Below are 16,567 nucleotides of genomic sequence, written 5' to 3'. Positions count from 1 at the left end.
GGGCTCAGCGCTAAACCTGCCCAAAATTTAAGACAGCATAGCACACAGTTCATAATGGGAAACTATTGCAATTTGTCCAGGGAGGTTATAAGAACACCAGCAGACATGCTAAACAGACATAACCGCACACATTTTCATATTACTGGACTCCGAGCTTCAGAGAAAAAGAAAACGGGTTTTGTAATCCAAACCCCCCTTAATGCTCCTGCTGTCTGATGTAAATGGGTGTAAATGACTTCTAACCAGGTAGCATCCATGACCACGGTGGCCCTCTGCCTGTCTCTGACAGCAGCTAATGCGTTCGCAAGGCCATCGCATCTCGAGGAAACGCGTTCTAGATGTTTCCTGATAGCAGCGGTGACTCGCGACTCCCTGTTTCTTCGCTGTATTGCCTGGCTGGATTTTCGAGTCCCGCCGTCTGCCGCCGCTCGAACGCGTGTAAGAAGGACCAGCGCATTACCAGAAACATCTCATCTCATTTTATGTAGCAGGGATTAAAAATGACCGACACAAGGAAACAGGCGGGAGAATGATAATCTGATATTTGTAATCTGGTTTGGAGCTGTAAATGCGGATTTATAGATGTTATATTTACAGTAAGTATGTTTCTACTGATAGGATTGTGTGTTGTGTACATGCTGGTGGTGCAATGGTCGCCTGTCATATGGAGCAAACTTGTATATTATTCAGCGTGTAAAAGCGCTGCAGGTGATGTAGTGGTGGAATCAGAAATGGCTCCGTCTGTATTACCCTTGATCGAGGTACTTACCCTGAACTGATAAAAAAAATTATCAGTATAAGTAGGTAAATCTGTTTAAGTAACTTAGTGTATAAACCTCCCGTTGTAAGTCACCTGATTTGAATAACAATAAACTGATATAATAATAATATGATGGTGATGATGGTGATGACGACTAGCAGCTGCCATTATGTTTGTCTGTGGGACTTTGGAGGTACCTTTTAATTGGCCACTTCAGGGGCATGGTGCTGTGAACCCTGTGAATAATGTAGTGGAGAGCTGTCACCACCATGCGCATGAAGCGCACGAACACGCTGGAAGGCGATCCTGACAGCCGAGCGTGAATCATCATCTTATTTCCACATCGTCGTGGATGCGTGGAGAGCGAATCCCGCAGGCCCACGGATGTACTTTGCTCGTGCGCCAGTCTGCCGCTCTTACCGGGCCCGTCCCAGCGGAGCCGATTCCCCGACTGTTCAGAACTCGTCGTTCCCGCCCGGCGAGTGCAGCACCAGCGCTCACTCCATTACTTGGCTTTTACTCTCAGTTAGAGTGACTTCTATGTGCAGAGACATAATGGACATTAGTAAGCAACATGGAGTGGTGAACAGCGGGGAGATATGTGGTGGCTGAATATAACAACATACACAGGATAACATTACGTATGAGATGGAAATTAAGGTCATATGTGGCATGAATACTAACAGCATTTATACAAGAAGGTGATTAATACCATTGCTATGCTATGAAAATTACATTTACATTTCAATTTATATATTTAGCATATGCTTTTCTCTGAAGCTACTTCCAATGAACTCTGTGTAGTGTTATCAGCCCACACACCTTATTCACCAAGGTGACTTACACTGCTAGATACACTACTTACACTGGGTCACTCATCCATACATCAGTGAAACTCACTCACAAATTGCTGTCACGATCATAGACATGAAATGATGATATGTATGGATGTTAAAAATATTTTTACAAGATAATTAAGGTAATATGTATGCGACAGAGATTCAAATGCAGTATACAAGGTGAAGATTTAGACCATATCGATGAGATGATTGCTGCCTGCATTTTTAGAAGATTATGAATAAAATCATGAATAAATGATGAAGACAGTACAGATGATATGGAAATCAAGATCATGTAGATTAAGCATATACACATAAAATGAAGATCAATATCACCCAAACAGTATGATAAAGATGATATAGGTGAGATAAAGAACATTTTTACAAGATTATAAAATCACATATATATAGGCATAAGAAGCTAAAATAATTTATGTAAAATGAAGATTTAGATAATATGCACAAGACAAACACTAACAGCATTTTTATAAGATGATAATCAAAATCATATCTGTGTGACAGGGATGAAGGTCATGTGCTCAAAATTGAAGGTGGAGGGCATGGATTACATGAAAATTACAAGAATTTTTTGTAGATAATGAGAAAATTAAGTGAGATGAAGAGCAAGTCTGTGAGGTGTAGATTCCTCCCGGACTAGAGACTCAGAGATGCAGGCTGCTGTCGTGGAAAGTCCATTTTTGCATTAATTTACTCTACTCTTAATCTTATTTACACCAATCAGCCAAAACATTAAAACCACCTGCCTAATATTGTGTAGGTCCCCTCGTGCCACCAAAACAGCGTTGACCTATCGAGGCATGGACTCCACAAAACCTCTGAAGGTGTCCTGTGGTATCTGGCACCAAGACGTTAACAGCAGATCCTTTAAGTCCTGTAAATTGTGAGGTGGGGCCTCCATGGACCAGACTAGTTTTTCCAGCACATCCCACAGATGCTCAATCGCATTGAGATCTGAGGAATTTGGAGGCCAAATCAGCACCTTGAACTCTTTGTCATGTTCCTCAAACCATTACTGAACAATTTTTGCAGTGTAGCAGGGCCACTGCCGTCAGGGAATACCGTTACCATGAAGGGGTGTACGTGGTTTGCAACAATCTTAGGTACGTGTCAAAGTAACATCCACATGAATGCTAGGACCCAAGGTTTCCCAACCGAACATTGCCCAGAGCATCACACTGCTTCCGCCAGCTTGCTTTCTTCCCATAGTGCATCCTGCTGCCATCTCTTCCCCAGGTGATCCACATGATCTAAAAGAAAATGTGATTCATCAGACCAGACCACTTTCTATTGCTCCATGGTCCAGTTCTGACACTCACATGCCCATTGTAGGCGCTTTCGGGGGTAGACAGGGATCAGCATGGGCACTCTGATCGGCCTACAGCTCCGCAGCCCCATATGCAGCAAGCTACAATGCACTGTGTGTTCCGATACCTTTCTACCATGGCCAGCATTAAGCTTTTTAGTAATTTGTACTACGGTAACTCTTCTGTCAAATCGTATCAGATGGGATAGCCTTCTCTCCCCATGCGCATCAATGAGCCTTGGGATCCCATAACCCCATCGCCAGTTTACCGGTTGTCCTTCCTTGGACCACTTTTGGTAGGTACTAACCACTGCATACTGGGAACACCTCACAAGGCCTACCGTTTTGGAGATGCTCTAACCCAGTTGTAGCCCAACCGCTCAGATCCTTATGCTTGCCCATTTTTCCTGCTTCCAAGACATCAAATTCAAGAATTGACTGTTCAGTTACTGCCTAATATATCCCACCCCTTGACAGGTGCCATTGTACCAAGATAATCAATGTTATTCACTTCACCTTTCAGTGGTTTTAATGTTGTAGCTGATCGGTGTATGTTTGACATACACTTCCATCCGAGACTACAGAGTGTGTAGTGTGACAAGGATGGATGTTTTTCCTCGAATAATTGGGGTGAGCATGTTACTCAGTGGAATGTGATGGATTTGAGCCTGTAACCTCCAGTTAACCACTGTGACATGTGCGACTGTGAACGAGCCTTTTTTCAGCCTGTCACTTTGCAGTCGTCCACTTGACTCTGACAAGAACATCCCCCACCCACAATGTCGTTTCCGCAGCATCTCCACGGAGCACTCTCCCAAGCTGCAGATCAGGAGCCACAGCTACCTGCGGGCGGTGAGTGAGGTGTCCATCAACAGGAGCATGGACAGCCTGGAGCCCAGCAAGGGGCTGCTGGACCCCAAAGGCCTGTTGGCTTCGCCACAGTATCGCTCACGCAACGAGAGCTACATGAGGGCAATGAGCACCATCAGCCAGGTGGGTGCCCCGCCCACCGCACCCAGTCTCACCCCTGTCCAACCGTGGCACCTCCATCTCTCCTGTTCTGTGGTTGTATTACACCCAACCAGGGGTGGTGCTCATCATCAGCTTTTATTCTGTTTCTGGACATTAAATTTTCAAGCAGCATTTACCATATCTTTAATACAATATATAAAAATTGTAATCAAACTGGATACACCGATAAAATATTACTAACGTAAGAAAAGTAAACCTCGGAAAAAAAAGTACAGCAGATGTAGAATCGAGACGAGAAAGCTCAGGTGCGGTATTGTGTGAAATTTAATAACACATGCTTCTGTTTGTGTGCATATAGCCTTTAAAGACAAAAAGCTGGGATCGATGAGAAGTTTTGTCAGAATTCACTGCTCTAATTAATTATTAATAGAATACAATGGTTTTTAAAATGTCTTATATGTCCATCTGATTGTTGCTCGGTTGCCCGGTTTGATTTGAGACGCCTGACTGAACATCAGGCGCCAAATTAAGTCATCATCATACAGCCATTATTCTGCTAAAGGAGGAGGCAAGGCTTCTTGAAACATCAGCCAATCCCACACTCACCCATGCAGATGCCCCTCAGAGGAGAGCGTTTGCTACAATAACTGTTTTCAGAGAAGCATGACCAGTTCTTGTTTTTTAAAATGTAACTTTTTTCCCAAACTTATCTTGTTTTGAGTTACCTTTTAACCGTTTTAAATGAGCTGGCTGACTCCGAGGCATTGGACTGAATCGGCTTTGACTGCTCCAAGGAGAAAGGGGTGTCCCAGCGGCAGGGTTGAGTCCACGTGCTTCCTCATGTACCTCAGCAGCTCACCTGTTCCCGCTTAAGCCCCGCCCTCTCACTCCCAATCTCCTACACCTTCTCCAATGTGATTGGTTTACAGCAACGCCTGCCTTAAAGTATCAGTTTAGTGCATCTTTTGGTCAGAACATGACAGTTCAAGGGTCTTCTCCCAGCATGCTCTACTTCTCACCCTTAGCACCCTTCACCTGAAGGTTATGACCCCATGACCCTTCTGTTCCTATTCCAGCCACTCTGCACTCAGTGTGTTGATTCCCTTCACGGTGCCTTCCCCATGGCCCCACACTGCTTTTTTATTTCTGTATGTCTTAAACCACTTTGAACATCTTCATCTTCCGAAGAGCAGGGAGACTTAACCATTTCCATGCCTGTGTATGTGTGTGTGTGTGTGTGTGTGTGTGTGTGTGTGTGTGTGTGTGTGTGTGTGTGTGTGTGTGTGTACTGCCCCTGCAGGTGAGCGAGGTGGAGGTGAATGGGCAGCTGGAGTCCGTCTGTGAGTCGGTGTTCAGCGAGATGGAGTCGCAGGCGGTGGATGCGCTCGACCTGCCGCTGCCCGGCTGCTTCCGCATGCGCAGCCACAGCTATGTCCGCGCCATCGACCAGGGCTGCTCGCAGGATGACGACTGCTCGTCCCTGCGTGCCTCCTCGCCCCCTCGCACTGCCACCACCGTGAGGACCATTCAGAGCAGCACAGGTCAGTTGTACAGCTCCACCAAGCTGCCCTCAACTACTGCCCTTCTAAAAATAAGGAAGTGATATAGCTGGGGCAGAACAAAACCGATGAGCAGCAACCCCAGAGTGGCCTCCTGAGGTTTTAAATTTGATTATGTTAAATTAGTCTATCAAGGTTGAGTTGTGTAGGGACTGTGTAAAAACTCTGTCTCGCCTCTTATTTAAAATTGGGAGCAGTAGGTGCTTAGTGGTTTGAATTATTATTATTATCCAGTCTTTCAGTTATATACTTCCCCTTTGCCTTTCCATGGTGAGGCTTGCATCATTATTATTATTATTTTTATTTTATTTTTTTATTTTTTATTTTTTTTTTATTATCATTATTATTATTATATCACCTGCCATATATCTGCACAGTGACTTAAAATGTTAGATAACCAAGTCTACAAAGATTTACCTATTAATACAGGATAATACTGTATATGATAATTTATACAGTTGGATCATTTTTACTGTGTCATTCCAGGGTAAGTACCTTTATTAAGGGTACTTTAGCCAAAGTGAGATTCATACAGCCTCACATTGCACAGCTACAGCCTTAACTACTATGCCACCTGCTGCTTATGATGGTTCAGAGGTCACCAAATATAACCTCCAACTCCAAAAAAGTTGGGACGATATGAAAAATGCTAATAAAAACAAAAAGGAGTGATTTGGAAATCTACTTTGACTTGTATTCAAACAAAAACAGCGTAAAGACAAGGTATTTTCATGTTTTACCTACCCTTACCTAACTCCTAAAGCCCTGCATCTCTGTCCTATTGGGGTTTACTGGATGAACACAGCTACATACACAAGGAGGGGCTGGAAGAGTGTTTGTAACTCCAAAATCACACTTACCATTCAATGGCAATCAGTAAAAGTTTAATAGTGCAGATGTCTCTCAGTTTGTTTGCGGGATTGCTTCTGTAAAAATGTCACAATTTAAAAAAAAAAAAACAAAAAACTCCCATGTAATAAAAAAGACTGGCTTTTATTCAAAGAAAAGAAAAAAGTAGTCTTTATTAGGCCATAAAAAGGAGCTTGTGATTTTGCTCATAATCTCGGAATGAATTGAACTTACTCGTAATTTTTTAAGATAAAATATACTCTTCTGCGCGCGGGGGCGCGGTGGCGCAGTGGCACAGTGGGTTGGACCGGGTCCTGCTCTCCGGTGGGTCTGGGGTTCGAGTTCTGCTTGGGGTGCCTTGCGGTGGACTGGTGTCCCGTCCTGGGTGTGTCCCCTCCCCCTCTGGCCATATGTCCTGTGTTACCGGGTAGGCTCCGGTTCCCCGCGACCCCGTATGGGACAAGCGGTTCTGAAAATGTGTGTGTGTGTGTGTGTGTGTGTGTGTGTGTGTGTGTGTGTGTGTGTGTGTGTGTGTGTACTCTTATGCAATGTAACTACCGTCATGAAGTGCATTTCATGGTGAAAAATGTGTTCCGAAGTCCTTGCTGTAATTAGGAAATATCTGTCGCGTTAGACGTGCATTAACAAAGGTTAATGGTCATGTTTCTGACGTTGTCTAGGAAACGTATAAAGTGCATGAAGGTTTGGGATGGCTTTCAACCCTGTCACCCTGGGACAGGCGAGTGCCGCTCTCTGGGAACATGTCAAATACAGTGGCTCCAGACCGAAAGCACAGATGCGCCTCCCAGCGGCAACCAGTTGCCATTGCAGATGATTCCTCAGTGGATGGGAGGCGTGCGTGCGGTTGTCTTGTAAACCTGCTTCCCTTGCAAGTTCTCTTTCCTACTGACAGATTTTGAGCTTTGATCTCCTGACATGTCTTAAACTGAACGAAGCTCGCTAGAATCATCTCCACCCGCAACCTAGAAAACAGGGTTGAACTCAGCTTCCTGATGAACTTTTCGTAGTAATTAAGCAGGGAGTGCAGTCCAACCTGAGAGCAGGACGTTGCTGACCAGTTCTGTGTGTGTGTGTGTGTTTGGTCTGCATGGATGATAGTGCATGGATGATCGTAGAAAAACACTGTTGAGGGATTATCGGGAAGTTAATGAAGACCGCTGTTAGAGGTGACCTCGAGAGACAGGGCCCAGTCACCCCATCTCCCGTGGTGACGGGGCCTGCAAAGCCAAGCTATGCTGTCTGGACCCCGAAATCCAAAAAGGTGGCAGATTCAAAGCCAAAAATACTCTTTCACTCAGAGACAAACTGCAGAACCTCTCTCAGCTTCTCATAAAACACCACATTTTCCCTCAGGCTCATTTATTAGAATGTTATTCAGAAATATGTTCTGATATTTACCTTATGAATCATTGTACTCTTCCTGACCTGCCTCCGTGGTTTATCGGCATAGAGGCTTTTTAGTGAGTCAAACAGCAGCGGTGGAACACAGACAGATGCTGGCAGGTTCCCCCAATCCAGAGATGTTTAATTTGGTCGCGGGCTGCAGTAATCCCACGGTAATCCTGTTGGTGGCATGAGGCCATGAGAAAGAGGAATTTAAGGTGTGTGTTAGGCGGTTGGTGCATGTGGCTCTCAACCAGAACAGTCGCTTAGCTGTGTTTACCTTGGTTAGGCCTGGAGATCACTCCCCTCCACTGTCACTATCACTCTCTCTCTGCCTTATCATTCTTAATTTTGGATGCAGATGGGTTTTTTTTTTTTTCCAATGCGGCTGCATCTCTCGGCTCCGCTTTATTTCGATAACGATGTCGCTCAGAGCCACCCCAAGCTGCAGCAATCTGCTGCGTGTCCCATTCCCCAAAAAGGGCTCTGCACTCCAGCCTTTCTCCTGGGGGTTTCTAACATGATTAGATGCATATTTAACATATTTGTATGCTCCAACATTGCACACTTATCCCTGGGGTGAGCAGACGACTTTGCTGTTAAATAATTTCTTTCTCCGAGTTCATTAAGGTCCATTGAGTCATATACAGAATACAGCATATATAGCTGGGTATATATACTGTATATAAATATAAAAAATATAGTAGTGTATACAGGTAACCACACAGTAGACATGTATTAATTTCAAAACTGCTGCTGAATTTTTCCACTTCAAATAAGGTGACTATATATTATAAATTATTATAAATTATAATAAAAGTGAACTGCTGCTTCATGGAGGGGGTGATGGAGCCATGCTAAATGACTGTAATAGCATATTTAGTCCTGACACCTCCATGAGGGCTGTGATTCCTGAGATGTCGGCAGGTTCGACTGCCTCTTGCTTCTTTCACACACACATTTTCGGAATTTTAGGAATTGTTTGACAGCGGAAGCATCCATTGCTTTAGTGGTGGTATTTCATTGCAGGTGGATGTATTTCCTTGACCTGGTTCGTGTTACTGAACCCTCCTAGGGTTACGGGAGCAGGGCTGTCCCCGACCTGGTGATGTGGGAAGTTCTGCCTAGATGAGGCCTGACCTTTGAAGAGATGAATGACACAGAGCAGCTGAGTCAGAAAAGACGGCTGGCAGGACACTGAAGAGGACGGACCTGTTTCTGTGATCCAGAACAGGATGTTCTATTCTTTCCCTGCATCATTACTTAGCATTTTTTCTCTCACAGGTTTATGAATCATCCGAGATTTGCATGGCCGGCTTTTCCGCAGCAGCCATTCAGGTTCAACGCCGCTCTCAACTGTGTTGGTTGAAGGCAGTGTGTGTGCGGTATCTTCATCCTTCCACTTCGCTCCTGGCCTTCTCACGCACTCGCTCGCACCTGCTGATAAGTCCATTATTTAGTCCTCCATCACTCGAGTCTAATTTTTAACTGCCTCCTCTTTTGAAATATTATTTGTAGATCCTCATCGTAGAACACCGTGACCTGGAGAGATGCTTTTATTCCGGCTCATCTAGTCAAGTTTGACAATGATGCTGCAATGCATTGCCAGCAGGGGGCGGCGGACTCACTGACTGCACATTTTCTTACCTGTTAGCACCTTTTTGTTCTTTGCTAATAAAGCGAGTGAGCTGGGAATCGGTATGCTTTTGTGTTGCTTTCAGTGTTTTTTTGCTTTGTTCAGAACCTTTTCGGGACTTTTCTGGAGGCCCTGTTGTCCTGCAGGGACAGATGGGGACAGTGCCCCCACTGTGCACTCTCAAGGAATGTGTTGCAAGTTCTGTGGACGGAAGCAGTGCTGGAAAGTTGAGACAAAGGAGACAGAAAGGAGCCACGTCATCTCTTTACGGAGTCCCGTCTTGCGCCCAGGTGTTATGGTAGTGCTCTGCACCCTGTGGTGGTTTCCACCTCAATGGATGTAATTGTACATCATCGAACTGTGACAGGAAGGACAAACGTAGCGATGGCTCCAGGTGTGGCAGTAAACATGATGAACCAGGGAACGTGGTGAAGGTGATGAGCTGTTTGACAGCAGGTGGGATTTCCTGCTCAGCTTCGGTGATGGTGGAGTGATGATGAAGTGGTGGGCCGAGGGACCCCCGCACAGTGAATCACTCCCTCCATATGGGACCTGTTTCCACCGCGTCTCACCGTTGCGTTGGAAGGAGCCGAGTAGTGTTTTGGGGAGGTGCGACCCTCAGTCATTCTGACGGGATGTTGTAGGATGGCTGAGTGGTGTGAAGTGGTTGGTTTAGTGAGAGGCAGGAATGCTCACCATGCCGAAGGGAAGGCCTGCTGTCCCCTACGACAGGATGTGCGCGTCAGAGGTCGGCCAGAAGCTCAGAAGAAACAGACGCCTGGGGGTCGACTTATGTTGGTGTGATTATATTTATTCATTTATCTGAGACTTTTTTCCAAAGCAGCTTATAATGTTAAGCTACTCACACCGATTTACCCATTTATACAACTGGGTACTTTTTTCACTGGCACAGTGTGGGTAAGTAACCTGGCTAAGAATAACACAGGAGCAAGTGGGGCTTGAACCTGCAACCTTCTAGCTTGAAAGCACCAGTTAACCACCATGCTGGCTCCTGCAGGCTTGAAGAGCACCTGCTTTTGTGCACCTGAATGCAGCATTTCTTTTTAACTCAAATATGTTTCTTATGGACCCAGCATGGCCCGTCTCCCATTCTCATGACACACCACTCAAGGATGAAGACCCAACGTGCAGAGGAAGTGATGACTTAGCAGTAATAGGCCACAGAAGTGAATACTGAAGACCGCCCTGCAGTACCATGTTTTACGTTAATATGAACTTCTGTCTTATAAATAATAAACTTAAATTTTCCATGGTTTGTTGAATTTCATGATGATTCTTACCAATTACGAATAATACTATGAGATGTGGTCTGGAATTGTGACCAGGGGATACCTCTCCTATCCTAGCACCGCGTCATTCTGTGATAAGCTCTGCATCGCCATGACCCTGACAACTATATATGCTCACTGTACGTAAGTGAGTGGGTCAGTATGTATTATGAATTATGTCTAAGGGCAAATACAGTGGTGCAGCAGGTCTCGTTTAGGGTATATGTCTGAAGAAATTCCATTTTATATTTTCAAAGTTGAAAGTGTTTAGAAAAACTAAAACTGCAAAAACTTTGTTTGCTTTCAGTTATCAACAAGAAGGTGTGGAGTTAGGAGTTGACCTTAAAATGGGAGTAAAAGAAACGTCTACACAAAGACAGGAAATCAAAAGCTGCTACACACTAATGTCCATTTTTCCAGGGGTCTGCCAGTGTGGCTTCTGGTGTGTATCCTAGCGTATGTTTGGTGTGCCAGCGTGTTTGGTGTGTGTTCGTCGACAGGTTTGCCCGTGCGTGTGAGTTTGCGCATTTATTATTCACCTCTGTTTCCGCAGTGTCGTCATGTATCACCACCTACAAGAAGACTCCGCCCCCCGTGCCCCCCCGCACTACCACAAAACCCTTCATCTCCATCACGGCACAGAGCAGCACCGAGTCGGCCCAGGATGCCCACCTGGATGGACCGGGCCTGCGAGGCGAGGCTGCCATCCAGTCGGGCCTCAGCAACTCCACGGAGAGCATCGACAGCATGAAGGCACTGACAGCGGCCATCGAGGCGGCTAATGCCCAGGTGCACGGTCCCGCCAGCCAGCACGTGAGCAGCAGCAGCAGCGCCATGGTCACGACCGCCATCTTCGCCCCGCCGCTGGACGATGGCCGGAGGGACGCCCTCAGGAAGAGCAAGTGCCTGTCAATTGGGATCCAGGTGACCTAGCCTTCCTGTATGGAAGCATAGTAGCACTCATAAATGTGAATTTAAGCAGTCTCTCAATTGGATGACATCACCAAGGTCCATGTCTCAAACGTTTGCTCTTTGCCATTGGTTGGGTTGACTCGTGAGCCCTTTGTTCTTAGGTGGATGGTCCTGAAGAGGTTTTTGACCTGGATGACCAGTCCAAGTTCCAGTCTGTGGGCATTCAAGTGGAGGACGAGCGGCAGTAAGTGCAGCCTGCACGCGTTGTTTATAAATGCCCCCTTTCTCAGCAAACCCTTCAGCGCATGACTGCAATCACCACGGCGATCGCTGATTTTTCATGCTTTCATTTTAAACGCACAAAAAATAGAGGTGAAAATTACATTTTCTTCACTGACCTACTTTCTAAAATTTTTATCTGCAACAGAACAATCGCAACCTGCTTTTACACTTTGTGCCAACAGATGGCAGTAAAGAGCACCTAGATGGAGTGTGTCACCACCTTTATTCAACTCATCTCCACGGTGTTTACAGCTCAACTAGTGTTCCTGAGTATCTGTGATCATAACAAGATGAGGAACATTACACGTTTACAAGATGAATCTGTCAACACTCTGTGTTCAGTAGGAGTTTGTGGAGAAAGTGTATCTTTATTTTTAATCAGTCATTTAAAAATTAGGGTTAGCTTTAATCTTATTTGAAGTTAAATATTAAAGAGCTGCGCAATGTGTTTTCACTTGTTTTAACTATTTCATAGATTTTTTCAGATCCTCACCAGTGATTAAACCAAGGATGGTCTTTTCTTTATTTGCGGTGATGACTTTGGAGATACAAACATAAAAAACACAAAGACTTCTTTTTCCAGTTGTGTAACTGCAGCTGGATTCTGCCCTATTGTCCATCTGTCACCATTGTGGAACGGAGCTCAGCTACAGACAGGTGTACTACAGAACAAGGTTTTATACTGCAATCCACAGCTGTTCAACCCACAGTCCTTGGTGTACAGTTGCTAGCATGGCCCGCAAGGGACTCCTACCATAGTCAACTGTCCACCATGGACGTCAGGATTCTAAACTTGAGCACAGGGCCTCAGCAGAGAATATTAGCTGATAGTAATGAAAAGTCCAGCTAAGAAGGCCCTCCTTCCACCCAGAGGGACACAAGAGCCCAGCTCTAAATGGCAAATGAAAATCACGGTTCTTTCTGTTATCGACTGATAAGGATGAACCATGCTGCTGCTGTTGCTGGTGTCTCCAGGGCTTGGATCTCTCAATCAGGCAGGGTTATCAGTCATGGTTTGCGGCACCATGAGACCAACTCCCCTCGGGTGAAATGGGCGAAACAGGCTGTATTCCTACCTGGAGTGTCAGTAGCTGTCCATTTGGATGAGTGCTCTCCCTTCTTTGGGGCTTCCTTGTCAAGGGCGGTGATCTCAAAATGCACCTGGCAACGATCAAAGTGGCCAGCCTGCTTTGCCACCTGCGGCTCCAGGTTACCATTTTGCTCGTTTGATCCCATGGCAGCTGGAGCTAAAAGGGGGAGGTGTGGGACCAATGGGCAGAGAGACGTTCTGCCCAGCGGGATCAGTTAGTGTAGAAGCATATTTGGTGCTTTAGGTTTAAGTGAATAAATTGGAAGTGTCAATGTTCTAGCTCAATTTGATGACATAATCAGGGTCCTTGTGTGTAAGACCCTTGGCTCTGAAGAAACAGAAGATGTGCTCAGTGTGGCATGAACAAGTAAATGGCCGGGGTGCTCAGAACCCCCTGGTCTATATGACGCTTTACAAATGATGGGAGGGCACACACAATCTTAGTAGTGTTAATTAGTTTTTTTATTGGGAAGGGTGTTTTTCAGCAGGATGCCGTCATAAGTGCCTGATGACGCAGCTTACTATTCCCAAGTGCGAGAGGGAGGTGCAGGATAAATATGCTGAGCAGTCAGGGCTTGTGAGCTCACAGCCTCAGTTTACATTTTGTATTGATTCATTTCTCCAAAGTGATGTTCAGTGAGTATTTACTATTATTTGACACCTTTATCCAAGTCGACTTACCACACTATAGTAAACTCCTTATAGTCATTCACACATTTATATTGCAGAGCACTGTAATACATACACTAAGGGTAGTTTGAAGTAACCAGGTTACCTGAAACACATGTTTTTGGACTGTGGGCGGAAACCTGGAGCAAACATGGGGAGAACATATTTGTTCTCCACACAGACTGAGCTAGATTTAAATCCATGTCGGATGCAAAGCTCAGGAACTATGAGCCATCAGATTTACCTGCTAATCCACTGTGCCACCTTGGTGCAGAGGCTCTTTGTGGTCTGATGTGATAGCATCTTTTCCTGACACATGCACTTAGACATATGTATAGCGCCCTGGTGGGATGTGTGGGCTGCCAGAGACCAGGGACTTTGTGTGGTTAGCATGACGTCTCAGAAGATATGTGCCTCTGTTGAGCATCACCATGGCAACAGTGACTTGGTCCACTCTGATGTGGCATCACAACATGGAAAATCATAATAAACCATAGTTTCAGTGGAGAGAAAATTATCTTCTCACTGCAGCTCACAAATCTTACATTCATATTTACTGTGTACTTATGACATTACTATTACTTTTGTTCTGACCATCAAGTTTTTTGCATTATTGCTTTCTCCAAACTGGGCAGAACTGCAGCAGCAGTTACCTAGTTTTATCTATTTATAATAAAGAATAATCAGCTGATGCATGGAAACTGCTGATTTAAAACTATAGCTGCAGTAGTGAGTAGTGTAAAACAGGATATTTGTGTGTGTGTCTGTGTGTGTGTGTGTGTGTTGTAGGAGCTACCGCCGTCTTGCCCGCTCCAACAGCGTGACGACGGCAGTACAGGCGGACTTAGACACCAGCGAAGCATCAGATGGCCAGGCCGACTCCCCGTTGGGAATGCGGACCCCACCTTCAGGAGGCTTGTCTCGCCAGTACTCACGTGACGCTACCACCTCCACCGTTAGCATTCAGGGCTCGGGGAACCACTATCATGCCTGTGCGGCCGACGACTACGATGATGTCGGCTTTGATCCGTCCATTCTGCCCCCACCTGACCCCTGGATCGACAGCGTGACCGAGGATCCCATGGAGGTGGTGCAGCGGACTGCCTGGACAGTGCAACGAGATGGACGGTGGTTCCTCAAGCTGCTGCAGGCTGAGACAGAACGCATGGAGGGGTGGTGTCAGCAAATGGAGCTTGAGGAGCAGGAAAACGACCTGCCTGATGAGAGTGAGACACACAAACGGGGCAGATTCACACACACATAAAGCCTAGGACATAAGAGTGTCTGATCACTCCTACACTCATTTCAATTCAAATCAATTTAGTTTTATAGAGCGCTCTTCTCACGCAGTGGCACAGAGCGCTTTAACACAGGCATAAGGCAAGAAAAACAAATACATCAGATAAGAAACAAAGAAGACAGTTGACTAATGACTACCATAATATAGTACTTGTATAGAGCTATAAGTATGCCTACCGGCCACAAAGGAAAGGAACAAAAACTCTCAACTGAAAATCGAGGGAGAAAAAAATCCTCTGAGGGTCCAAGGTCCAGTGGTTGCCCACCTCTCTTGGGCATTCTAGATTAAACCCCAGAAAAAGTGCCAAGCTCCTCCATCTCTGGCTGCTTGGTGGTCTAACTCAGAAGGGGTCCAAAACTTAGAGTCCACAGATTCTCAATATAGTGGAACAAACTCCCTCTGTTCCTCGGAGCTTCTGAATCCCCCTGGCATTAAAGAAGGGTTACAAACCCATCTCTTTCAGAGCCACTTCTTTCCTGATCTCCTGACAGCTACGTATATGAGTCCAACACCATCTGCTATGATTATCTATCTATTTGCTATTTGAATGTCACTTCTGTAGGCAGATATCAGACAGACAAGCTCTGTGTCGATAATCCTGTGTCTGTGTCTAACACTCTTCGGTTGTTGTCGATGCCCTTTGTTTTACTCCGAGCTGCAAGCCAATTTGGAGAAATGCACAAATGCTAAATGAATAATTGCAAGAAAGTCCAAAAAGTTCATGCCCCCCACTGCATAGTGTCCAAACACACCCGTGCAGTTTATAGATTGGCAGCATTTCAGTGCATTTCAGACACTGCCAGAAAATTAAACCCATTACAAAGAGTGATGATTCTTGCTCTGCAGATATGTGTCCATCACGGTGTTTGTAACCCCTGTCTGATCCAGCCTCTTTGTGTCTGTTTCGTTTTCTTTGCAGTCTTGGGGAAGATCCGAAGTGCAGTGGGCAGCGCTCAGCTGCTGATGTCCCAGAAGTTCCAGCAGTTCCAGGAGCTGTGTGAAGAGAACTTGGTTAGTGCCATTGTGCCCCACACAGAAATGTCTGAAAAGTTGCCTTTTAGTAGGGCAAGAATTATATTATTTTTTAATTTAATTTTCTTCTCTTTTCAGTTTTCTAAATGTTTTATCTATCTGAAAAGACAAATTGTTTACGCTACGAGCTGGCAGACAGTGGTAAAGAGCACCCAAACAGAACGGACCTGTGGGACTGTTCTAATTCAACTCACTTCCACAGTGTTTACAACTCATGTCTGGTGTTCTTGTGTGCTAGTGAACAATAAAAGGATGAAGAACCCTGCACACATTTGTAGGACGAACTGGTCAGCAAACGACTCTGTACGCTTTTACCCATTTTAACAGTTTCTCATGGGCTCCACTGCAGTTTCTTCCTGGGCTTTGAACCTGCAGCCTTTCTAGTCACAAGTACAGCTCACATATCATTGGGCTGCTCCACCTTGTCGTGTCTCCAGAACCCCAATGCCCACCCGCGGCCAGTCTCCCAGGACCTGGCCGGCTTCTGGGACATGCTCCAGTTGTCCATCGAAAACATCAGCCTGAAGTTCGACGAGCTGCACCAGCTCAAGGCCAACAACTGGAGACCGCTGGAGCTCCCGGAGAGGAAGGTAAGTGGGAGACCCTGTCAGGGGGTAGGAGAGAGCGACACCTGATCTCCTTATGCTTTT

General features: G+C 45.6%; 1 protein-coding gene across 3 annotated transcripts in view; it reads left to right on the top strand.

The window, feature by feature from the left end:
- dlgap1a (discs, large (Drosophila) homolog-associated protein 1a) overlaps nucleotides 1-16,567 on the top strand; it is a 69,399-nt gene that overhangs the window by 50,102 nt on the left and 2,730 nt on the right. For all 3 annotated transcript variants that reach the window (XM_029253758.1, XM_029253757.1, XM_018757458.2), the window contains exons 5-11: nucleotides 3,718-3,916; nucleotides 5,196-5,436; nucleotides 11,186-11,556; nucleotides 11,706-11,788; nucleotides 14,375-14,811; nucleotides 15,805-15,896; nucleotides 16,355-16,507. In XM_029253758.1, the coding sequence (XP_029109591.1) occupies nucleotides 3,718-3,916; nucleotides 5,196-5,436; nucleotides 11,186-11,556; nucleotides 11,706-11,788; nucleotides 14,375-14,811; nucleotides 15,805-15,896; nucleotides 16,355-16,507 (1,576 nt within the window). The remainder of the gene's footprint in view (nucleotides 1-3,717; nucleotides 3,917-5,195; nucleotides 5,437-11,185; nucleotides 11,557-11,705; nucleotides 11,789-14,374; nucleotides 14,812-15,804; nucleotides 15,897-16,354; nucleotides 16,508-16,567) is intronic.

Source organism: Scleropages formosus, chromosome 7 (genome assembly GCF_900964775.1).
Source record: "Scleropages formosus chromosome 7, fSclFor1.1, whole genome shotgun sequence".
Taxonomy (NCBI): Eukaryota; Metazoa; Chordata; class Actinopteri; order Osteoglossiformes; family Osteoglossidae; genus Scleropages; species Scleropages formosus.
The sequence above is the reverse complement of the archived record's forward strand: the minus strand, read 5'-3'. Positions and strand labels throughout refer to the sequence as shown.